Source organism: Oncorhynchus clarkii, unplaced genomic scaffold (assembly GCF_045791955.1).
Source record: "Oncorhynchus clarkii lewisi isolate Uvic-CL-2024 unplaced genomic scaffold, UVic_Ocla_1.0 unplaced_contig_9595_pilon_pilon, whole genome shotgun sequence".
Lineage (NCBI taxonomy): Eukaryota > Metazoa > Chordata > Actinopteri > Salmoniformes > Salmonidae > Oncorhynchus > Oncorhynchus clarkii.
Window position 1 is genome coordinate 45,337 of NW_027257925.1, and position 26,281 is coordinate 71,617.

Consider the following 26,281-nt stretch of genomic DNA (forward strand, 5'->3'; position numbering starts at 1 on the left):
CGCTGCACCATCTGCTCACATTGGGGGTCAATCTGGAATGATGTGCTCGTAATTCAAGTAGTATGTCCAGTTTTACTAAATCTGCCCAGGTAATACTTTATTTTTTATACGTAATTGTATTTAGAACCAGCATTAAATGTGTAAATGTGTCAGTTATATGCAAAACTCATCGCTATCCGATGGTAAATGTAGCTAACGTTAGCTAATCTCTTTATTAATCGTAGTCTTAAATTACAGTGGGATCTTTTCTTGCAATGATTTATTGTATGAATATAATCCGTGTGCCCAAGCCAGCCTGCAGCTACATGTTTGTGGCTTGAGAGCTGACAACTGTGTGTTGATGAGGGAAGCTGTGCTACTACTGTGTCTGAAACTCTGAATTGACTTGATCTCTCTCTCTGTTCCCCCGTATTTAGCAATGGGCTACCTTTGCCAGGTCGTGGTACCTGATAGACGCTCGGATGCAGCCTCCAGGGAAGATTGCCACTATGTGTGCAATCAGGCTACAGGGGAAACACAAACCTATCTACCATGCACTGAGTAAGTAGACAGCTAGCTAGTATGCCCGTTTTAGAAATGATGTGTTTTCCTGAATGTGTGTGACTGGGCAATACAGTCTGCAGTTGATTTGAGTATTTCATTTTAGGTTTTCTTCACAGCCAGCCAGGACATATTGTTAGTGGCCATAACAATGACCACATGGTGGCGCTAAAGTATCACTGTGAAACCAATAGACTCCAACCATGCACATAACCAGAAGGCATAGTACCCACACACCACTTATTTTTCATCAACTGCCTTTAGCATTCCTTCAAAACCTGTGTCTATTCACACTAATTTGATTTGACTGTGAGGTGAATGCCTCGTCACCTGATGTGAAGGTCTATGTGTGGACAGAGACCCTGAGGGACATGTGTAACCTTTAACCAGGCAAGTCAGTTAACAAATTCTTATTTACAATGACAACCTACCCCGGCCAAACCTGGCCAACGCTGGGGCAATTGTGCGCCGCCCTATGGGACTCCCAATGTGATACAGCCTGGATTCGAACCTGGTACTATAGTGATGCCTCTTGCACTGAGATAGAGTGCCTTACACCACTGCGCCACTCGGCAGCTCCTCGGGATAGAGAACCCTGTCCATTACTTTCCCCTCACCCCTGGAGCTGTGCTCTGTTAACGGTTGTGTGTGGGCAGGGATAGAGAACCATGTCCGTTACTTTCCCCTCATCCCTGGAGCTGTGCTCTGTTAACGGTTGTGTGTGGGCAGGGACCCTGAGGGATGGAGAACCATGTCCGTTACTTTCCCCTCATCCCTGGAGCTGTGCTCTGTTAACGGTTGTGTGTGGGCAGGGACCCTGAGGGATGGAGAACCATGTCCGTTACTTTCCCCTCATCCCTGGAGCTGTGCTCTGTTAACGGTTGTGTGTGGGCAGGGACCCTGAGGGATGGAGAACCATGTCCATTACTTTCCTCTCATCCCTGGAGCTGTGCTCTGTTAATGGTTGTGTGTGGGCAGGGACCCTGAGGGATAGAGAACCATGTCCCATTACTTTCCCCTCATCCCTGGAGCTGTGCTCTGTTAATGGTTGTGTGTGGGCAGGGACCCTGAGGGATGGAGAACTATGTCCCATTACTTTCCCCTCATCCCTGGAGCTGTGCTCTGTTAATGGTTGTGTGTGGGCAGGGACCCTGAGGGATAGAGAACCATGTCCCATTACTTTCCCCTCATCCCTGGAGCTGTGCTCTGTTAACGGTTGTCTGTGGGCAGGGACCCTGAGGGATAGAGAACCATGTCCCATTACTTTCCCCTCATCCCTGGAGCTGTGCTCTGTTAATGGTTGTGTGTGGGCAGGGACCCTGAGGGATGGAGAACTATGTCCCATTACTTTCCCCTCATCCCTGGAGCTGTGCTCTGTTAATGGTTGTGTGTGGGCAGGGATAGATAACCATGTCCGTTACTTTCCCCTCATCCCTGGAGCTGTGCTCTGTTAACGGTTGTGTGTGGGCAGGGACCCTGAGGGATAGAGAACCATGTCCCATTACTTTCCCCTCATCCCTGGAGCTGTGCTCTGTTAACGGTTGTCTGTGGGCAGGGACCCTGAGGGATAGAGAACCATGTCCCATTACTTTCCCCTCATCCCTGGAGCTGTGCTCTGTTAACGGCTGGAGTCCTATTCTATGACTCTGTTTGACCTATTCTATTAAATGTTTCATGCTGGTTGTTGAATGACCATTCTAACTAAGAAGGGTTTATTCTCTTGTTTTATATAGTACCAGTCAAAAGTTTGGACACACCTACTCATTCATTTTTCTTAATTTTTTACTTTTTTCTACATTGTATAATAATAGTGAAGACATCACAACTATGAAATAACACATATGGAATCATGTAGTAACCAAACAAAGTGTTAAACAAATCAAAATATATGTTAGGTTCTTCAAAGTAGCCACCCTTTGCCTTGATGACAGCTTTTCACACTCTTGGCATTCTCTCAGCCAGCTTCACCTGGAATGCTTTTCTGACAGTCTTGAAGGAGTTCCCACATATGCTGAGCACTTGTTGGCTGCTTTTCCTTCACTCTGTGGTCCAACTCATCTCAAACCATCTCAATTGGGTTGAGGTTGCTGATTGTGGAGCCCAGGTCATCTGATGCAGCACTCCATCACTCTCGTTCTTGGTCAAATAGCCCTTACACAGCCTGGAGGTGTGTTGGGTCATTGTCCTGTTAAAAAACAAATGATAGTCCCACTAAGGGCAAACCAGGCGGGATGGCGTATCACTGCAGAATGCTGTGGTAGCCATGCTGATTACGTGTGTTAAGTGTGCCTTGAATTCTAATTAAATCACAGACAGTGTCACCAGCTCATCCATGCTCCATTCACCTACTCTGCGTCTCACAATGACAGAGTGGTTGGGACCAGACATCTAAACGTTGGACTCATCAGATCAAAGGACAGATTTCCACCGGTCTAATGTCCATTGCTCGTGTTTCTTGGCCCTAGCACATTTCTTCTTATTGGTGTCCTTTAGTAGTGGTTTCTTTGCAGCAATACAACCATGAAGGCCTGAACATCAACTGTTCTCCTCTGAACAGTTGATGTTGAGATGTCCATTACTTGAACTCCTGTGAAGCATTTATTTGGGCTGCAATTTCTGAGGCTGGTAACTAACGAACGTATCCTCTGCAGCAGAGGTAACTCTGTGTCTTCCTTTCCTGTAGTGGTCCTCATGAGAGCCAGTTTCTTTATAACACTTGATGGTTTTAGCGACTGCACTTGAAGAAACTGTTAAAAGTTCTTAAAATCTTCCTGATTAACTGACCTTCATCTCTAAATGTAATGATGGACTGTCGTTTCTCCCAACCACTCTTAATTAGAGAGATGCGGGGGGCTGCCTTAATTGACATCTACGTCATCGGCGCCCGGGGAACAGTGGGTTAACTGCCTTGTTCAGGTGCAGAACGTCATATTTTACCTGTCAGCTCGGGAATTCAATCCAGCAACCTTTCGGTTACTGGTCCAACGCTCTAACCACTAGGCTACCTGCCGTCCCTACACTCTAACCACTAGGCTACCTGCCGTCCCTCCACTCTAACCACTAGGCTACCTGCCGTCCCTACACTCTAACCACTAGGTTACCTGTCGTCCCTACACTCTAACCACTAGGCTAGGATACCTACCGTCCCTACACTCTAACCACTAGGCTACCTGCCGTCCCTACACTCTAACCACTAGGTTACCTGCCGTCCCTACACTCTAACCACTAGGTTACCTGTTGTCCCTACACTCTAACCACTAGGTTACCTGTCGTCCCTACACTCTAACCACTTGGCTACCTGCCGTCCCTACACTCTAACCACTAGACTACCTGCCGTCCCTACACTCTAACCACTAGGCTACCTGCCGTCCCTACACTCTAACCACTAGGCTACCTGCCGCCCCTCCACTCTAACCACTAGGCTACCTGCCGTCCCCACACTCTAACCACTAGGTTACCTGTCGTCCCTACACCCTAACCACTAGGCTACCTGCCGTCCCTACACTCTAACCACTAGGTTACCTGTCGTCCCTACACTCTAACCACTAGGCTACCTGCCGTCCCTACACTCTAACCACTAGACTACCTGCCGTCCCTACACTCTAACCACTAGGCTACCTGCCGTCCCCACACTCTAACCACTAGGCTACCTGCCTGCCCCTACACTCTAACCACTAGGCTACCTGCCGTCCCTACACTCTAACCACTAGGCTACCTACCGTCCCTACACTCTAACCACTAGGCTACCTGCCGTCCCTACACTCTAACCACGAGGCTACCTGCCGTCCCTACACTCTAACCACGAGGCTACCTGCCGTCCCTACACTCTAACCACGAGGCTACCTGCCGTCCCTACACTCTAACCACTAGGCTACCTGTCGTCCCTACACTCTAACCACTAGGCTACCTGCCGTCCCTACACTCTAACCACTAGGCTACCTACCGCCCCTACACTCTAACTACTAGCCTACCTACCGTCCCTACACTCTAACCACTAGGCTACCTGCCGTCCCTACACTCTAACCACGAGGCTACCTGCCGTCCCTACACTCTAACCACTAGGCTACCTGTCGTCCCTACACTCTAACCACTAGGCTACCTGCCGTCCCTACACTCTAACCACTAGGCTACCTACCGCCCCTACACTCTAACTACTAGCCTACCTACCGTCCCTACACTCTAACCACTAGGCTACCTGCCGTCCCTACACTCTAACCACTAGGCTACCTACCGTCCCTACACTCTAACCACTAGGCTACCTACCGTCCCTACACTCTAACCACTAGGCTGCCTGCCGTCCCTCCACTCTAACCACTAGGCTACCTGTCGTCCCTACACTCTAACCACTAGGCTACCTGCCGTCCCTCCACTCTAACCACTAGGCTACCTACCGTCCCTACACTCTAACCACTAGGCTGCCTGCCGTCCCTCCACTCTAACCACTAGGCTACCTGTCGTCCCTACACTCTAACCACTAGGCTACCTGCCGTCCCTCCACTCTAACCACTAGGCTACCTGCAAGTCAACCACTTAGTCATCTATCATTCTCTACCCATTATATCTAATTCAGAAACCACCTTTTTGTTGTGTTGGCAGGCAGTCAAATGATGATTATTTTCCTGCATTCCTTGATAATCTTTTGAAAGGAGCTAAAGAACATCCCTTGGAACATGTCAGAAAAATATGTTTCTTTGGAGTTTGTGATGTTTTCTAATGAGCACGTGTCTCTGTGTTCCTCAGGTGATGTTGGAGACCATGTAGTAGTCATGAACAGCAGACACATAGCCTTCTCTGGGAACAAATGGGAGCAGAAGTTGTACTCCTCTCACACCCAGTAAGGCCTTGCCTCAGACTGTCTGTCTGTCACACATGGAATTAACCAGTGAACACAAACCATTTGTTATTCTGTTTACTCATCAATCAAGAAGAACTTTGTTGAAAACATGGAGCATGTGAACTGATCTGTGTAATGAGTGATGTGTTTGACTAAGCCTATGTGTGTAGAGTGATGTGGTTGACTAGGCCTATGTGTGCAGAGTGATGTGGTTGACTAGGCCTATGTGTGTAGAGTGATGTGGTGGACTAGGCCTATGTGTGTAGAGTGATGTGGTTGACTAGGCCTATGTGTGTAGAGTGATGTGGTTGACTAGGCCTATGTGTGTAGAGTGATGTGGTTGACTAGGCCTATGTGTGTAGAGTGATGTGGTGGACTAGGCCTATGTGTGTAGAGTGATGTGGTTGACTAGGCCTATGTGTGTAGAGTGATGTGGTTGACTAGGCCTATGTGTGTAGAGTGATGTGGTTGACTAGGCCTATGTGTGTAGAGTGATGTGGTTGACTAAGCCTATGTGTGTAGAGTGATGTGGTTGACTAAGCCTATGTGTGTAGAGTGATGTGGTTGACTAGGCCTATGTGTGTAGAGTGATGTGGTTGACTAGGCCTATGTGTGTAGAGTGATGTGGTTGACTAGGCCTATGTGTGTAGAGTGATGTGGTTGACTAGGCCTATGGGTGTAGAGTGATGTGGTTGACTAAGCCTATGTGTGTAGAGTGATGTGGTTGACTAAGCCTATGTGTGTAGAGTGATGTGGTTGACTAAGCCTATGTGTGTAGAGTGATGTGGTTGACTAGGCCTATGTGTGTAGAGTGATGTGGTTGACTAAACCTATGTGTGTAATGAGTGATGTGGTTGACTAAGCCTATGTGTGTAGAGTTGGTTGTCATACAAAAGTGTGTCTTCCTCTAAATCCAGTCTTGTTTCTTTCCCAAAGGTACCCGGGTGGATTTAAACAAGTCACAGCCACCCAGCTACATTTGAAAGACCCCAAAGCGGTAAGTATTGAGAGTCCGTTTATTAGGTACACTCGTCTAGTACCGAGTCGGACTCCACCCTTTGCCTCCAGAACAGCCAGAATTCTTCGGGAACATTCCACAGGGATGTTGGTCCATGTTGACGCGATGGCATCACGCAGTTGCTGCAGATTCGATGGCGGTACACCACAGCAACCAGCCTGTACCATTGACACCATCAGGACTCTGATTGGCCATCAGCTTGACTCAACAGAAACCGCGATTCGTCGGACCAGAGAATGTTTTTCCACTTCTCAAGTGTTTGGTGATCATGTGCCCACTGGAGACACTTCTTCTTGTTATTAGCTGATGGGAGTGGAACCCGGTGTGGTCGTCCGCTGCTACAGTCCATCCATGACAGGCAGCGACGAGATGAGCGTTCTGAGATGCTGTTCAACACTGTGCTGTTATTTGTCTGTTTGTGGCCTGCCTGTCGGCTTGCACCATCCTTCTCCTTCTCCTTCCACCTCTCTCATCAACCAGCTGGTTTACAGGACTACATCTGACTGGATGTTTTGTGTTTGTCCCAGTAAACTCTAGACGTTGTCGTGTGTGAAACGCCCAGGAATGCGGCCATTTCTGAGGTACTGGTGGGTCCGGCGAGCCTGGCGCCGACGATCATACCGCGCTCAAAGTCGCTGAGGTCACTGGTTTTGCCCGTTCTAACGTTCAATAGAAGGGTATCTGAATGCCTCGATGCCTGTCTGCCTGCTTTATAGAGCCAGCCACAGCCACGTGACGACTCGCTGTCTGTAGGAGCGATCCGTTTACGTGAACAGGATGGTGTACCTAATAAACTGACCGGTGAGTTAACTACTGTTTTATAGAGCAAGCCACAGCCACGTCACGACTCACTGTCTGTAGGAGCGATCCGTTTACGTGAACAGGATGGTGTACCTAATAAACTGACCGGTGAGTTAACTACTGTTTTATAGAGCAAGCCACAGCCACGTCACGACTCACTGTCTGTAGGAGCGATCCGTTTACGTGAACAGGGTGGTGTACCTAATAAACTGACCGGTGAGTTAACTACTGTTTTATAGAGCAAGCCACAGCCACGTCACGACTCACTGTCTGTAGGAGCGATCCGTTTACGTGAACAGGGTGGTGTACCTAATAAACTGACCGGTGAGTTAACTACTGTTTTATTGGTGGGGCCACTGCAGTCTGTTTGGAAACACTGAATCAACACTGTCCTCTCACCTGTACAGTAACTTCAGCCTTTAAAGTTTCATTCCTAGGCCTGGATGAAGCTGCATTTCATAAAAATGTCCGAATTGCATTTCGTTCAGGACAGCAGTTGCATTTTGCATTGCTGTTATGTATCGATGTTCATGTGATGAAATATGAGCTGTCCCACAGTTGTGTGACGTGTTTTGTCTATGAAGGTTACAAATGGCCCGCTGGTGTGAGAGAGAGAGAGAGAGAGAATGAATTATGGTGTAATGAATTGTCTGTCCTTGTAAGTCTCCCGTCCCTCTGGTTCCAGAGGGGGAGTGTTCTCCTGCAGGATCATCAGGGAGGATTTCAGACAGAGACACTTGTGTATTATCACAGACACACAGGATCTCTGCTGATGCAGGTCTGTCAGACGATTAGACCTTTAGGAGAATGTCTGCTGTAAATCTGGGGAAAGGCCTAGCTGGGTGTGCAGGAAGATAAAGGAACAGCAGCACAGCTTATTTATACAACCCAGAGATTCACTTTTTCAAGGAATAAAACTAAACCCATTTCAGGTTAAATTCAGCTATATATGTTTTCTCTCCTCTCTGCCTTGCTCTTATTTAGATGGATGGTCTTAACTATGTTTTAGTGTATACTTTTTGTTTGTGTTGCCTCACATACATGAATGTTTCAACAGTGCCATCCCAAGTGGTTCACTGAGGAAATGTACCTATAGCTAAGCCCACATATTAATTTATATATATATATATATATATATTAATTAAATGTACCTATAGCTAGGCCCACATATTAATTAATATATATATATATATATATATATATATATATATATATATATATATATATTAATTAAATGTACCTGTAGCTAAGCCCACATATACACTACCTTTCAGGGTCACTAAGAAATGTCCTTGTTTTTTTAAAGAAAAGCAACAAAAAAATGGTCCATTTCAAATTGCTCAGAAATACAGTGTAGACATTGTTAATGTTGTAAATGACTATTGTAGCTGGAAACGGTTGGTCCATTCCCCCCCCCACCTCCTCTCTCTCCCCCCTCCCGTCTCCAGCCCCCCCCTCCCGTCTCCAGTCCTCCTCTCTCCCCCCCTCCTCTCTCTCCCCCCTCCCGTCTCCAGTCCTCCTCTCTCCCCCCTCCTCTCTCTCCCCCCTCCCGTCTCCAGCCCCCCGTCTCCAGTCCTCCTCTCTCTCCCCCCTCCTCTCTCTCCCCCCTCCTCTCTCTCCCCCTCCTCTCTCTCCCCCCCTCCCGTCTCCAGCCCCCCCCCCCAGCCCTCCTCTCTCCCCCTCCCCCCTCCAGCCCCCCCCCCCCCCCTCCAGCCCTCCTCAGGTTCCTCTAGCACGTTACACCTCCATTAATGAGATGGATGCATGTCTCTAGCTGAGTTATTCCAACGGGGGGAGAATCTATCAGAGGTAATTGTGGGTAATGATCACGTCGGGGTGACATCCACCTTCTGTAGCCGTGGTGACGGATGGTGTCCCTATACAACACACATCCGTCTTCCACACACCACGGTCGTCATTTAACAGGAGTAGGACTGATTTAATTTTCACAGGGGATAGATATGTATGAAGGGATTAAGTTGGAAATGGTAGATGAGAGAAAGTCAAATATTAAGAGATTTTTACTTCTTTGGGACATTTGGATTTTTCTTCCCCTCACTTGGTTTTCTTATTGCAAAGGATGGATCTGAGTGGTGGACGGTTATGTAGGAATAACATGTCATTTTGATGGTTGGTTTGTCAATGGAAGGAGGGAGGGGCAGAGGAGGGACAGAGGAGGAGCAGCTGGGAGCAGGGAGGGGCAGAGGAGGAGGAGCAGGGAGGGGCAGAGGAGGAGGAGCAGGGAGGGGCAGAGGAGGGGGAGCAGGGAGGGGCGGGGAGGGGCAGAGGAGGGGCAGCTGGGAGCAGGGAGGGGCGGGGAGGGGCAGCTGGGAGCAGGGAGGGGCAGCTGGGAGCAGGGAGGGGCAGAGGAGGGGCAGCGGGGAGCAGGGAGGGGCAGAGGAGGGACAGAGGAGGAGCAGAGGAGGGGGAGCAGGGAGGGGCAGAAGAGGGGCAGCTGGGAGCAGGGAAGGGCAGCTGGGAGCAGGGAGGGGCAGCTGGGAGCAGGGAGGGGCAGCTGGGAGCAGGGAGGGGCAGAGGAGGGACAAAGGAGGGGCAGAGGAGGGGCAGCTGGGAGCAGGGAGGGGCAGAGGAGGGGCAGCTGGGAGCAGGGAGGGGCCGAGGAGGGACAAAGGAGGGGCAGAGGAGGGGCAGCTGGGAGCAGGGAGGGGCAGAGGAGGGGCAGCTGGGAGCAGGGAGGGGCCGAGGAGGGACAAAGGAGGGGCAGCTGGGAGCAGGGAGGGGCAGAGGAGGGGCAGCTGGGAGCAGGGAGGGGCAGAGGGGGGGCAGCTGGGAGCAGGGAGGGGCAGAGGAGGGGCAGCTGGGAGCAGGGAGGGGCCGAGGAGGGACAAAGGAGGGGCAGCTGGGAGCAGGGAGGGGCAGAGGAGGGACAGAGGAGGGGCAGCTGGGAGCAGGGAGGGGCAGAGGAGGGACAGCTGGGAGCAGGGAGGGGCAGAGGGGGGGCAGCTGGGAGCAGGGAGGGGCAGAGGAGGGGCAGCTGGGAGCAGGGAGGGGCAGAGGAGGGGCAGCTGGGAGCAGGGAGGGGCAGAGGAGGGGCAGCTGGGAGCAGGGAGGGGCAGAGGAGGGACAGCTGGGAGCAGGGAGGGGCAGAGGAGAGACAGCTGGGAGCAGGGAGGGGCGGGGGGGGCAGCTGGGAGCAGGGAGGGGCGGGGGGGGCAGCTGGGAGCAGGGAGGGGCGGGGGGGGCAGCTGGGAGCAGGGAGGGGCAGAGGAGGGACAGCTGGGAGCAGGGAGGGGGGGGGGGGCAGCTGGGAGCAGGGAGGGGTGCGGGGGGGCAGCAGGGAGGATGCGGGGGGGCGCAGCTGGGAGCAGGGAGGGGTGCGGGGGGGGGGCAGCTGGGAGCAGGGAGGGGTGGGGGGGGGGGCAGCTGGGAGCAGGGAGGGGTGGGGGGGGGGCAGCTGGGAGCAGGGAGGGGTGGGGGGGGGGGGCAGCTGGGAGCAGGGAGGGGCAGAGGCACATTTTATGTAAACTTTATTTTGAAGTCAGTTAAGAACAAATGATTACTTACAATGACGGCCTACCGGGGAACAATGGGTTAACTGCCTTGTTCAGGGGCAAAAGGACAGGTTTTTACCTTGTCAGCTCAGGGATTCGATCCAGCAACCTTTCGGTTACTGGCCCAACGCTCTAACCACTAGGCTACCTGCCTTCCCCGAGCTGAGCATTCAGGGAATTAGTTCAAGGATAACACCATTTTTTTCACATGACCTAAATGATTTGCTACCAGTTGGTGATTGTGACACATCGCTCCAAGAAACACTGAATATGTGTCACACCACAGAGTGAGGGAGTGATACGAGGAATAGAACCAGCTTGTTAAAATGTTAGGAGAATATTGCAGGGGTATATAAAGTTGTCTACAGGGGAGACTCTTTACTATCTAGAGAGGGTAAGGTAGAGGAGATATTACCATATTGCTTAATCTAGTACCTTCTATCAGATCCACCCAAGTGTCTCTAGGGGATAGGGGTAAATAGAGGGGTTGTTTCTGGACAGGGTCATAGAGAACAGACCTGAGGGGTTTTGTACAAAGTAGAATCAATTATTTAGCCAGCTAACTTTAATGAACAGCCAGAAATATCTATTGTTTTTCAGTTTCATTAAGAAAGCTAAACTTATGTGTTTTTGGATGTTGGGTAAATTAGACCATGCCCGTTTTCAAGCATATACTTCTAAAAACAACTGAGGGAAGTAAGCTGGCTGACTCATTGATCCTGCTCAGTAGTATCCCCGTCTGGACCTAACAGGATCTCCACTGGTCACCACTGGAGACATATCAAAGGTTCAATGATGGACCTCAACCTTGTTCTTCTCCAGAGCTGTAACCATGACAACCCTACTCCAACTGTCTTATATCAAATGTCTGTGTTAGTGTCCCAAATGGCACCCTATTCCCTATATAGTGCGCTAGGATACCCTATATAGTGCGCTAGGATTCCCTATATAGTGATCTAGGATCCCCTATATAGTGATCTAGGATCCCCTATATAGTGATCTAGGATCCCCTATATAGTTCAATAGGATGCCCTATATATAGTTCAATAGGATTCCCTATATAGTGATCTAGGATTCCCTATATAGTGATCTAGGATTCCCTATATAGTTCAATAGGATTCTCTATATAGTCCAATAGGATTCCATATATAGTTCAATAGGATTCCCTATATAGTTCAATAGGATTCCCTATATAGTTCAATAGGATTCCCTGTATAGTGATCTAGGATTCCCTGTATCGTGATCTAGAATTCCCTGTATAGTGCGCTAGGATTCCCTGTATAGTGCGTTAGGATTCCCTGTATAGTGCGTTAGGATTCCCTATATAGTGCAATAGGATTCCCTATATAGTTCAATAGGATTCCCTATATAGTTCAATAGGATTCCCTGTATAGTGATCTAGGATTCCCTATATAGTTCAATAGGATTCCCTATATAGTTCAATAGGATTCCCTATATAGTGATCTAGGATTCCCTATATAGTTCAATAGGATTCCCTGTATAGTGATCTAGGATTCTCTATATAGTTCAATAGGATTCCCTGTATAGTGATCTAGGAATCCTTATATATTGATCTAGAATTCCCTGTATAGTGATCTAGAATTCCCTGTATAGTGATCTAGAATTCCCTGTATAGTGATCTAGGATTCCCTGTATAGTGATCTAGGATTCCCTGTATAGTGATCTAGGATTCCCTATATAGTGATCTAGGATTCCCTGTATCGTGATCTAGAATTCCCTGTATAGTGCGCTAGGATTCCCTGTATAGTGCGTTAGGATTCCCTATATAGTGCAATAGGATTCCCTATATAGTTCAATAGGATTCCCTGTATAGTGATCTAGGATTCCCTATATAGTGATCTAGGATTCCCTGTATAATGATCTAGGATTCCCTGTATAGTGATCTAGGATTCCCTATATAGTGATCTAGGATTCCCTATATAGTGCACTAGTGTGCCATTAGGGACTGAATCTGAGTAGCCTATCCAAGCGCTGGATCCAGAGTCCACTCTTCTTCTATCTTCCTCTTCTTCCTCCAGATTGTGAAGCTGGCAGTGTACGGGATGCTGCCTAGGAACCTCTCCAGAAGGACCATGATGCAACGGCTACACCTCTTCCCTGAAGATGTGAGACTTGTCTTTTAAGACTTTCACATCTAATATGTGTGAAAATGAAATGAGAAGTTTTAGTAAAAAGAATGACGCCACACACGACACCTCTTCCCTGAAGATAAAATGACTGGTCTTTATTCTCCCGTTGTGGACTGAATATGTATTGACATGTTGATTTGATTGATTTGAATTTGTTTAATCATCTTAAATTATGACACATTCAGCCAAGAACAAGCAGAACAGACATAGAAATATCAGCGATAACGCAAGTCTGACTTGTTTCCAATTAACGCAAGTCTATCTTGTTTCCAATAAACGCAAGTCTGACTTGTTTCCAATAAACGCAAGTCTGACTTGTTTCCAATAAACGCAAGTCTGACCTGTTTCCAATAAACGCAAGTCTGACTTGTTTCCAATAAGCGCAAGTCTGACTTGTTTCCAATAAGCGCAAGTCTGACTTGTTTCCAATAAGCGCAAGTCTGACTTGTTTCCAATAAGCGCAAGTCTGACTTGTTTCCAATAAACGCAAGTCCGACTTGTTTCCAATAAACGCAAGTCTGACTTGTTTCCAATAAACGCAAGTCTGACTTGTTTCCAATAAACGCAAGTCTGACTTGTTTCCAATAAACGCAAGTCTGACTTGTTTCCAATAAACGCAAGTCCGACTTGTTTCCAATAAACGCAAGTCTGACTTGTTTCCAATAAACGCAAGTCTGACTTGTTTCCAATAAACGCAAGTCTGACTTGTTTCCATTGTGGTAAAGCATTTAGACAAGTCTAGTCTGACTCTAGCTTCTCATTATACGGTATATAAATATTAAAGTCTTATTTCCCATTGACTTGCACCTCTCTCTAACCCAGGTGTGTTTTCCCTCTGAAAAGTGAAGACCCCTACAAACCTAAGACTGTGTTCCTGTCCCTGGCTAGAGCCTAGGTGCCATACAGATCCATGAAATGACTGTTGTATGTAATTGTATGGCAGGATCTTCCTGAGGACATCCTTCTAAACCTGACGGAGGAGCTGCCTCAGCCCAGAGAGATCCCTCGCAGGCTGAATGAGTACAGCCAGGAGGAGCGAGAAGCCTTCCCCACTCTGTGGACCCCGTGAGTACCTTCTTCTCCCAGTCTTCCTCCATGGACGCATACGTGCAAACACACACACCCTCTCTCTCACAACTTCACACACACCATCCTTAATCACACCCACATATCCTCACACACACACAGCTTTCTCCACCCCAGCCTGCGCTGAATCTCTAGCTCATTTAGAACAACCTGGTTTATAGAGGAACAGCCTGGTTTATAGAGGAACAGACTGGTTTATAGTGGAACAGCCTGGTTTATAGAGGAACAGACTGGTTGATAGAGGAACAGACTGGTTTATAGTGGAACAGACTGGTTTATAGTGGAACAGACTGGTTTATAGTGGAACAGACTGGTTTATAGAGGAACAGACTGGTTTATAGAGGAACAGACACATACCATAGTTCCATTACAGACTGCTGTGTTCCTTCAGCCATGGCAGTGATCCATCGTTCCTCAAGTCCACAGCCTGCTATTCATATCAGCCGTGACGCAGTTAAATGCCTTATGATACTGCTCTCTACCAGAGCGGACAAATCTTTAAGCATTTTATGACCTAAATGTTACGCTAGCTTTAGCTTACCACAAACATTCAAATAACTAGTAGAAACCCCAAATAGTTATTTAGTGAAGAACGGGATAAAACCTTTTTGTGTGTGTTGGTGTGAAACCTACTTCTGTTATTACCGGTAAGTAAGGATGGGAGAAGTATAGCACCGTCTTCCTCTTTATTGATGTGAGAAACGGGTTCTTGTTACCGGCCTGACAAATGATTCCATTATGATAAAGAGCACGGCCTGTTGAAACGCGATCGGTCATGTTCCTGTAGAGTTAAGTAAGTGTATGGCTCAATGAGGGGGAAATGGTGGGTCTGGGGCCATGGACTGACCTCTCATACACACACACACACACACACACACACACGCTGTAGAGTGGTGGCTGAGGACTCAAGATGGAACCCCGTTGGGATTGTTGATGTTTCTCTCAAGATTGAGACTGTGAACCTCCACTTTTTCAAACCCTGACACCCCACGTGTGTTAATGCACTTAAGATCTTTCCTTTTAAAGTCGTATTGAAACACTAGAGAGGTACTCTGTAATCGAATTCATGCTAACTTTTTACGAGGCCAGTAATTCACCCCAATGAGCAGTGGAACCGAGGAGGGTTTTATAGAGAGCAGTATGTTTATATGGGGTTTCTCTAGTAACCACCGCAGTGATTGGTCAGGACGACCCTACAGAGCATGTCCATTAAAACATATCACACAGGAAATAGACACTGACGTGATAATGAGACGGCCAGAACAGCCACTACATTACTTCCTGTCTGTAAATGAAAGGAAATTTTGAGTTTTCAACCTGACAGAAAACAGTGACATTCCAGAATTCCGTGACATCATTCTTGTAGTGTAATGTTTGGCGTACTGGGAGAAGGCTGCTGCTGCTGAGGTTCAGGAGAAATCTGCGATTCTGATCACACATACTCACATGGACTGCAGCTATAACTCACTTGGAATAACACAGAAGGGAGAAATGAAGCTTAACAGTGACTTGATGTAGTGTTTATAGGGTGTTAACTGGTGTCGTGGTTACAGGGTGTTAACTGGTGTAGTGGTTACAGGGTGGTTATAGGGTGTTAACTGGTGTAGTGGTTATAGGGTGTTAACTAGTGTAGTGGTTATAGGGTGCTAACTGGTGTAGTGGTTACAGGGTGTTAACTGGTGTAGTGGTTACAGGGTGGTTATAGGGTGTTAACTGGTGTAGTGGTTTAGGGTGTTAACTAGTGTAGTGGTTATAGGGTGCTAACTGGTGTAGTGGTTACAGGGTGTTAACTGGTGTAGTGGTTATAGGGTGTTAACTAGTGTAGTGGTTATAGGGTGCTAACTGGTGTAGTGTTTATAGGGTGTTAACTGGTGTAGTGGTTACAGGGTGTTAACTGGTGTAGTGGTTATAGGGTGGTTATAGGGTGTTAACTGGTGTAGTGGTTATAGGGTGTTAACTGGTGTAGTGGTTACAGGGTGGTTACAGGGTGTTAACTGGTGTAGTGGTTACAGGGTGTTAACTGGTGTAGTGGTTACAGGGTGTTAACTGGTGTAGTGGTTACAGGGTGTTAACTGGTGTAGTGGTTATAGGGTGGTTATAGGGTGTTAACTGGTGTAGTGGTTATAGGGTGTTAACTGGTGTAGTGGTTACAGGGTGGTTACAGGGTGTTAACTGGTGTAGTGGTTACAGGGTGTTAACTGGTGTAGTGGTTATAGGGTGTTAACTGGTGTCGTGGTTACAGGGTGTTAACTGGTGTAGTGGTTACAGGGTGTTAACTGGTGTAGTGGTTATAGGGTGTTAACTGGTGTAGTGGTTACAGGGTGTTAACTGGTGTAGTGGTTATAGGGTGTTAACTGGTGTAGTGGTTATAGGGTGTTAACTGGTGTAGTGGTTACTGGTGTAGTGGTTATAGGGTGTTAACTGGTGTAGTCGTTATAGGGTGGTTATAGGGTGTTAACTGGTGTAGTGGTTATAGGGTGTTAACTGGTGTAGTGGTTATAGGGTGTTAACTGGTGTAGTGTTTATAGGGTGTTAACTGGTGTAGTGGTTACAGGGTGGTTACAGGGTGTTAACTGGTGTAGTGGTTATAGGGTGTTAACTGGTGTAGTGGTTATAGGGTGTTAACTGGTGTAGTGGTTATAGGGTGTTAACTGGTGTAGTGGTTACAGGGTGTTAACTGGTGTAGTGGTTATAGGGTGTTAACTGGTGTAGTGGTTATAGGGTGTTAACTGGTGTAGTGGTTATAGGGTGTTAACTGGTGTCGTGGTTACAGGGTGTTAACTGGTGTAGTGGTTACAGGGTGGTTACAGGGTGTTAACTGGTGTAGTGGTTATAGGGTGTTAACTGGTGTAGTGGTTATAGGGTGTTAACTGGTGTAGTGGTTATAGGGTGTTAACTGGTGTAGTGGTTACAGGGTGTTAACTGGTGTAGTGGTTAAAGGGTGTTAACTGGTGTAGTGGTTATAGGGTGTTAACTGGTGTAGTGGTTATAGGGTGTTAACTGGTGTAGTGTTTATTGGGTGTTAACTGGTGTAGTGGTTACAGGGCGTTAAGTGGTGTAGTCGTTACAGGGTGGTTATAGGGTGTTAACTGGTGTAGTGGTTATAGGGTGGTTACAGGGTGTTAACTGGTGTAGTGGTTACAGGGTGTTAACTGGTGTAGTGGTTATAGGGTGTTAACTGGTGTAGTGGTTATAGGTTGTTAACTGGTGTAGTGGTTCCAGGGTGTTAACTGGTGTAGTGGTTACAGGGTGTTAACTGGTGTAGTGGTTATAGGGTGTTAACTGGTGTAGTGTTTATAGGGTATTAACTGGTGTAGTGGTTATAGGGTGTTAACTGGTGTATTGGTTATAGGGTGTTAACTGGTGCCGTGGTTACAGGGTGTTAACTGGTGTAGTGGTTACAGGGTGGTTATAGGGTGTTAACTGGTGTAGTGTTTATAGGGTGTTAGCTGGTGTAGTGGTTACAGGGTGTTAACTGGTGTAGTGGTTACAGGGTGTTAACTGGTGTCGTGGTTACAGGGTGGTTATAGGGTGTTAACTGGTGTAGTGTTTATAGGGTGTTAGCCTGTGTAGTGGTTACAGGGTGTTAACTGGTGTAGTGGTTTGTTTCCACAGCAGGAGAGGAGAATGGAACTATCAAAATAACGACTACTGTACTTAGTTCTATAGCTAGGATAGCATCATGTTGTTGATGTTCTATAGCTAGGATAGCATCATGTTGTTGATGTTCTATAGCTAGGATAGCATCATGTTGTTGATGTCCTATAGCTAGGATAGCATCAGGTTGTTGATGTCCTATAGCTAGGATAGCATCATGTTGTTGATGTCCTATAGCTAGGATATCATCATGTTGTTGATGTCCTATAGCTAGGATAGCATCATGTTGTTGATGTTCTATAGCTAGGATAGCATCATGTTGTTGATGTCCTATAGCTAGGATAGCATCATGTTGTTGATGTCCTAGTCCTATAGCTAGGATAGCATCATACTGTTGATGTCCTAGTTGCAATTTGTCTCATTGTCATCCGTCTGCAATCTACTAAGATGGGTCTACTCTAAGCTAAGACAAGCTCTATGGTTTCTGGAATCCACTCTGATTAGTGGCTGGTTTTTGCTCAGACATTCTCACCGACTGCCTCTGTGGCTCAGTGTAAACAATCTCTGAATAAATAGTCTGGTTAGATTTGCAAGCCCCGGTAAGCCTAATAGAAATGGGATTGGCATTATCGTAAATATGTATTTACCTCATGTAGTCCGTGGCGGGTTGAGACAGCCAGGCCCACTATATTCTCCCCCAGGAGTGAAGTATGATGTGTCTCAGTGAGTAGCTCTGCCCCTGATTCAGTGGCACTTTTCCACTTTTGTTAATGTGGTGAGGCACGTTGCCCAGCCAAGGCTACGGTGCCAGGCTCAGTCACTGTGAGGGATGGTCTGCCAGCCTCCCTGCCCTGAAACATAGCCTGCTATACTGTGGCCTTCATTTCTAACTCACTGTGAGCTATACTGTAGCTAGGGAGGCTGCCTCACTGTGAAGGATGGCTAGCTAGACCTGCCCTGAACCGCAGGCTGCTATACTGTGGCCTCACTGTGAAGGATGGATAGCTAGACCTGCCCTGAACCGCAGGCTGCTATACTGTGGCCTCACTGTGAAGGATTAATAGCTAGACCTGCCCTGACCTGCAGGCTGCTATACTGTAGCCTCACTGTGAAGGATGGCTAGCTAGACCTGCCCTGAACCGCAGGCTGCTATACTGTGGCCTCACTGTGAAGGATGGATAGCTAGACCTGCCCTGAACTGCAGGCTGCTATACTGTAGCCTCACTGTGAAGGATGGATAGCTAGACCTGCCCTGAACCGCATAATGCTATGGCTACAGGCTGCCTTTGTTTCTCCAGAGAGAGGGATGGCCAGTCAAGCAGGCTTGAACCACAGGCATTCCTACCCTGTGAGATATAGCCTGGTCTGATCCATAGGCTACTCTGGCCTGTCTTCTCTATGGTGAGATATAGCCTGGTCTGATCCATAGGCTACTCTGGCCTGTCTTCTCCATGGTGAGATATAGCCTGGTCTGATCCATGGGCTACTCTGGGCTGTCTTCTCCATGGTGAGATATAGCCTGGTCTGATCCATAGGCTACTCTGGCCTGTCTTCTCCATGGTGAGATATAGCCAGGTCTGATCCATAGGCTACTCTGGCCTGTCTTCTCCATGGTGAGATATAGCCTGGTGTGATTGATAGTCTATACTACTCAACTGCAAGCCTGAATGGGCCTACCTCTGCACTGTGAGTGGGTTTTGAGTTGGAGGGTTGGGAGAGGTTCGGGGGATTGCAATGTATTTGTCCTTCATAAAACACTGTAGATTAAACAGTTTACTGTTGGCACGGTGACATTTCATCCTGCTATTCACCCCTTCATCCCCCTCTATTCACCCATTCATCCCTCCTCTATTCACCCCTTCATCCCTCCTATATTCACCCATTCATCCCTCCTCTATTCATCCCTCCTTCCTTTATTCCCTCCTCTATTCACCCCTTCATCCCTCCTCTATTCACCCATTCATCCCTCCTCTATTCACCCCTTCACCCCCCCTCTATTCACCCCTTCATCCCCCCTCTATTCACCCCTTCATCCCTCCTCTATTCACCCATTCATCCCTCCTCTATTCACCCATTCATCCCTCCTCTATTCACCCATTCATCCCTCCTCTATTCACCCATTCATCCCCCCTCTATTCATCCCTCCTCTATTCACCCATTCATCCCCCCTCTTCACCCCTTCATCCCCCCTCTATTCACCCATTCATCCCTCCTCTATTCCATCCTCTATTCACCCATTCATCCCTCCTCTATTCACCCCTTCATCCCCCCTCTTCACCCCTTCATCCCCCCTCTATTCACCCATTCATCCCTCCTCTATTCACCCATTCATCCCTCCTCTATTCACTCCTTCATCCCTCTATTCACTCCTTCATCCCTCCTCTATTCACTCCTTCATCCCTCTATTCATCCCTTCATCCCTCCTTCCTCTATTCCCTCCTCTATTCTCCTGCGTAGGAGGAAAGGAGGAGCCCCAGACGTACAGTCACTAGCTATAGAAAGGATACACCGTGTTTTCCCAGTTGATTGCCTTTCCGTCTGGAATGTATATGATCTACTCCTCCATTTCAACGTGAAAAGCCTGTCTAGACATATGTATCACACTTATAAGGTAGCCTACATTTCAATCAACACTAACCCTGTAGCTAACCCAGCTCACTCAAATTAATTACATTCATGGAATTTCCTTTTTTTTGGTTTAGCGAGCAATATTTTCCAAAAGAAGATTAAATTGACATTTGTCACGACCCTCACGTTTTTCCATCCAGTGAGGAAATGTAGCCTTTTATTTAATTCCCCTCACTTTGCGTGCGAATATCATCAATCTCAAGTTAATTGTCCCAATCCTACCTTTCTCATGACATTACACAAAGTCTGTGTCCCAAAAGGGCACCCTTTTCCCTATGTAGTGCCCTACTTTTGACCTGGGCCCTTTTATAAAGGGAACCGGGTGCCATTTTGGAACGTGTCATTCAAGGTAAGAGCAGAACATGTGTCCTAAAGCTGTATTCTATTAGGGTTTTTTACTGCTGCTGAGAAGTGCTGTTTTTAATACGAAGACCAACTTAAAGGAGGAGACTTTATGAAACTTGTTAACAATCCTTTTTTTAAAGATGTTTTTTATTTTCTCAAAGACTTGAGCAGAGACGGTCCTTTTCTTTCAAATGAAAACGTTGAGATGAATAGTGTGATGTCTGGTGGGTGAAACATCACCTCAGGGGGTTTCCATTTTAAAATAAGGAGTAGGCTCCAAGTTTAAATCTTTACAGTAACACCGTGTTCAAGGAACACTCCACGTTCAGAAAGAAAACGTCAAGGGGACAATAAAAACCCTAAATGTAATTGATGATAGAACACATTTTAATGATCTAGACTTGGAAACAAAACAGTGATTTTTATCTGTCAACCTGTCTATACAGACGGGAGTCTGAGAAAGAATAGGGAATCTGTTTCAGGCAACAACTCCACTTTGTAAACTACATTTCCCATAGTACTCTGCTCATCAGTGTATCTCACCCTAGCAGTCATCAGAATATAGCCCTGTCAGGACACTGTCAGCCCTAGCAGTCATCAGAATATAGCCCCGTCAGGACAGTGTCCACCCTAGCAGTCATCAGTATATAGTCGTGTCAGCCCTAGCAGTCATCAGTATATAGTCATGTCCACCCTAGCAGTCATCAGTATATAGTCCTGTCAGGACAGTGTCCGCCCTAGCAGTCATCAGTATATAGTCCTGTCAGGACACTGTCAGCCCTAGCAGTCATCAGTATATAGTCATGTCCACCCTAGCAGTCATCAGTATATAGTCCTGTCAGGACAGTGTCCGCCCTAGCAGTCATCAGTATATAGTCCTGTCAGGACAGTGTCCGCCCTAGCAGTCATCAGTATATAGTCCTGTCAGGACAGTGTCCGCCCTAGCAGTCATCAGTATATAGTCCTGTCAGGACAGTGTCCGCCCTAGCAGTCATCAGTATATAGTCTTGTCAGGACACTGTCAGCCCTAGCAGTCATCAGTATATAGTCTTGTCAGCCCTAGCAGTCATCAGTATATAGTCCTGTCAGGACAGTGTCCGCCCTAGCAGTCATCAGAATATAGCCCTGTCAGGACACTGTCCGCCCTAGCAGTCATCAGTATATAGTCTTGTCAGGACACTGTCAGCCCTAGCAGTCATCAGTATATAGTCTTGTCAGCCCTAGCAGTCATCAGTATATAGTCCTGTCAGGACAGTGTCCGCCCTAGCAGTCGTCAGTATATAGTCCTGTCAGGACAGTGTCCGCCCTAGCAGTCATCAGTATATAGTCCTGTCAGGACAGTGTCCGCCCTAGCAGTCATCAGTATATAGTCCTGTCAGGACAGTGTCCGCCCTAGCAGTCATCAGTATATAGTCTTGTCAGGACACTGTCAGCCCTAGCAGTCATCAGTATATAGTCTTGTCAGCCCTAGCAGTCATCAGTATATAGTCCTGTCAGGACAGTGTCCGCCCTAGCAGTCATCAGAATATAGCCCTGTCAGGACACTGTCCGCCCTAGCAGTCATCAGTATATAGTCTTGTCAGGACACTGTCAGCCCTAGCAGTCATCAGTATATAGTCTTGTCAGCCCTAGCAGTCATCAGTATATAGTCCTGTCAGGACAGTGTCCACCCTAGCAGTCATCAGTATATAGTCCTGTCAGGACAGTGTCAGCCCTAGCAGTCATCAGTGTATAGTCCTGTCCACCCTAGCAGTCATCAGTATATAGTCCTGTCGGGACAGTGTCCACCCTAGCAGTCATCAGTATATAGTCCTGTCAGGACAGTGTCAGCCCTAGCAGTCATCAGTATATAGTACTGTCAGCCCTAGCAGTCATCAGTATATAGTCCTGTCAGGACAGTGTCCGCCCTAGCAGTCATCAGTATATAGTCCTGTCAGGACAGTGTCAGCCCTAGCAGTCATCAGTATATAGTCCTGTCAGGACAGTGTCCACCCTAGCAGTCATCAGTATATAGTCCTGTCCGCCCTAGCAGTCATCAGTATATAGTCCTGTCAGCCCTAGCAGTCATCAGTATATAGTCCTGTCAGGACAGTGTCCGCCCTAGCAGTCATCAGTATATAGTCCTGTCAGGACACTGTCCGCCCTAGCAGTCATCAGTATATAATCGTGTCCGCCCTAGCAGTCATCAGTATATAGTCCTGTCAGGACACTGTCCACCCTAGCAGTCATCAGAATATAGCCCTGTCAGGACACTGTCAGCCCTAGCAGTCATCAGTATATAGTACTGTCAGGACACTGTCAGCCCTAGCAGTCATCAGTATATAGTCCTGTCAGGACACTGTCCACCCTAGCAGTCATCAGAATATAGCCCTGTCAGGACACTGTCCACCCTAGCAGTCATCAGTATATAGTCCTGTCAGGACACTGTCCACCCTAGCAGTCATCAGTATATAGCCCTGTCAGGACACTGTCAGCCCTAGCAGTCATCAGTATATAGTACTGTCAACTCTAGCAGTCATCAGTATATAGTCCTGTCAGGACAGTGTCCGCCCTAGCAGTCATCAGTATATAGTCCTGTCAGGACAGTGTCCGCCCTAGCAGTCATCAGTATATAGTCCTGTCAGGACAGTGTCAGCCCTAGCAGTCATCAGTATATAGTCCTGTCAGGACAGTGTATTGTGATAAATGATGTGTTTCTCTGTTTACTGATCTAATCTTAAGAACCAATCAGTGAGCCCATTCAGGCCTGGAATTCCAGCGATGTAATTGACCTCTGGTGATGTTCAAGGTCAAACCAATCCTGGCCCTTTTTATTAAAGACCTAGTTGATATTCACTGACTGACATCACATCAACACTCACCAAGCACTCTGGACATGGTCTCAATCTAATACCGTCAACACATACTAATGTAATACAATATGAAGTTGTTTGTTGTGAATAGTAGAGCTACTTTACTTAGTAATAACTGTCTTCTGTTTCAAGACCATATTGTTTACATGATAGTTACCACGGTGATATTTCATTCAACCTTCTACAGGTTATTCTTATTGAGATGACATTTATGTTGCTGTTCTACATGACTGAGTTGTAATGTCCGTGTTGTTCTATCTGCAGACCTGAAGACTACAGGATGAAGTGATCCATCAGAAGGCTGTTGCTAGGCGCCTTCTTCTTCTTCTGTCCTGTTACTTGTACTGGCATTTACATCCTGGTGACATTTACTGTACACACCACAAACCTTTTTCTGTCGTCCCAAATAATGTACAAAAATAAAACTAGTTCTCTTGTCAACCGTTTTGTTTTTCTTTTTTTCCGTGAGAATAAATCATGATGTATATTTCATTCTTTCTGTGGTGAAAGTTTGATGAGTTAAAAAAAATAGACTTTCGTGTGTTTCATTCAACCTCAGCTGCAGTGAGAGATTAATTGAATGAGTCCCAAACGGTCCCCTATTCCCTGTTTAGTGCACTACTTTAGACCAGGGCTCTGATCAAAAGTAGTGCACTATACAGGGATTAAGGTGCCAGTTGGGACTCGAGCATCGGCTGCGGTCAGCTGCCTTTTAGTTCTGTTATATTTGAGAGAATATTAAAGTGGAGATTCTTTGCCTACCAGCCACAGACCATTTCTGCAGTCTCTTCTGAAGTCTGATCTCTCCTCTAATTCGACCACACTTCGACCTTAATTGATTTCAGATGCCTCTGAGACCTTTTTTATAATGCCAGCATAGCCTTTTGATGTCTGGTGGCCCCTCAGGAAACCATTGTGGAAATGTACCTCAACAGTAAGCGTGATACTATAGTTGTTGGGCTCTTTTTTTTTTAGACTGGGTAGTCGGCAACGTTTTCTAGTTTGGCTTCACTGGTGTTTACCACAGACGGCAGCACTGTCTGACACACTGCGTTGACTGGACTTGAAGAATCAACTGGACTCAAGTGGTCCTGTTCAAATGAAGCCAGATTTACCTGTCAAAGACAACCCCATTTTGGCTGTGACAGGGAAAATGTCTCATTCTCTAGAGAAGCAGTTGATGGGAGGCCTGCTGTTCTTTTGAAAGAAGAAACATATTGTTTGTAGAAGGCAGTGAGGCAACTGAACCTATATCAGAGGAGGACCGTCCTCAGTGAATTTCATAAAAATGACAATTGTAAAACCTTTTTTTTTTAAAGTTATCCTTTTTAGATTAAACTATGCTAAATATATTCACGTCACAAAATAATTGATTAAAACACATTGTTTTGCAATGAAGGTCTACAGTAGTCTCAGCAGCACTCTGTAGCCGGAGGACAGCTAGCTTCCGTCCTCCTCTGGGTACATTGACTTCAATACAAAACCTAGGAGGCTCATAGTTCTCACCCCCCTTCCATACACTTACACAGCAATTATGACAACTTTCAGAGGACGTCCTCCAACCTATCAGAGCTCTTGCAGGAAGAACTGACATGTTGTCCACCCAATCAAAGGATCAGAGAATAAATCTAGTTCTGAAACTATAAGCTACAGATAGTTAGCACTGCATAAAATATGACGAGTAGTTGACTCAAAGAGAGAGAAAGACAATAGTTGAACAGTGTTGAACAAATTAATTTCTTCCAAAATGAAGGAGAAGCAAGAGAGCGAGTGTTTTTCAGTTTCACTTACTTAGCTAGCAAATGCAGCTAGCTAGTTTAGCCTACTCAAACAGAGGGATGCTATGTTAGCTAGCTGGCTATGACTATCCAACAGAGAGGGATGCTATGTTAGCTAGCTGGCTATGACTATCCAACAGAGAGTGATGCTATGTTAGCTAGCTGGCTATGGTTATCCAACAGAGAGGGATGCTATGTTAGCTAGCTGGCTATGGTTATCCAACACAGAGGGATGCTATGTTAGCTAGCTGGCTATGGTTATCCAACAGAGAGGGATGCTATGTTAGCTAGCTGGCTATGACTATCCAACAGAGAGGGATGCTATGTTAGCTAGCTGGCTATGGTTATCCAACAGAGAGGGATGCTATGTTAGCTAGCTGGCTATGGTTATCCAACACAACACTGGAACTCTTCCAAGTCAAAGTAAACTTTTGGTTTTACAAATGTATCGCCAATGGGTCCCGCCGGTGTAACTGCTAACTGACTGTAAAGTTACTGCATGATTGTAGCAGGTTTACTAACGCGTTACTAATTAGTTCTATTGGCTTTGTTTTACTAGGACGGTACTTTGGCTAATACCGTGGCAACGATGTAGGCTGTGTGTAGCAGTTATGACATGGTTTGGCTTGGAAAGTTTTTTTTTTTGCCTGGTCATATACAGTTGATGTGTTGTGCATTGCAAGTCCAAACGAAGGGAAAAGGTGAGAGGAGGAGAGAGCAGAGTTTTGAGAGAATACAACGTGGCTGCTACGAATGTGACCTGTGTTTACATGTGAACAGCGGTGTATTCATTTCCAGCGATTTCTGTTGGGAAAAACGTTTCTTAAACGGAACGAAACGGGGATAAACATACCTGAATTTGTCCAATAAAAACTCTTCTTTGCAACTGTTGGACTAATGACTACACTCTAGATCAGCTAGATGCAGGCAAGAGTGTTCAAGGCAGTATTGAACGTGTCACTGTCCGTCCAAACACTTTCTCTCAACCTGTGTGCACCTACGTTGTAATCTTTAATTCATAGTCTAGGTTGTATCAACATCATGATGGGTATAGGAACAATTAGAGTATCATGTAGGGGCCTAAACCTGTCACTGTTATATTGAGCTGGGTGAATGGAATATGAATGACAGTCATCCAAT

General features: G+C 46.7%; 1 protein-coding gene across 1 annotated transcript; it reads left to right on the plus strand.

The window, feature by feature from the left end:
• Positions 1–26,027, plus strand: LOC139393664 (large ribosomal subunit protein uL13m-like). Its single transcript, XM_071142005.1, has 7 exons — positions 1–89; positions 417–540; positions 5,281–5,374; positions 6,311–6,371; positions 12,745–12,831; positions 13,799–13,920; positions 23,628–26,027. Exons 1-7 carry the CDS (start codon positions 63–65, stop codon positions 23,650–23,652), a joined length of 540 nt encoding a protein of 179 aa, XP_070998106.1. The 5' UTR covers positions 1–62; the 3' UTR covers positions 23,653–26,027.
• Positions 26,028–26,281: the final 254 nt, after the last annotated feature.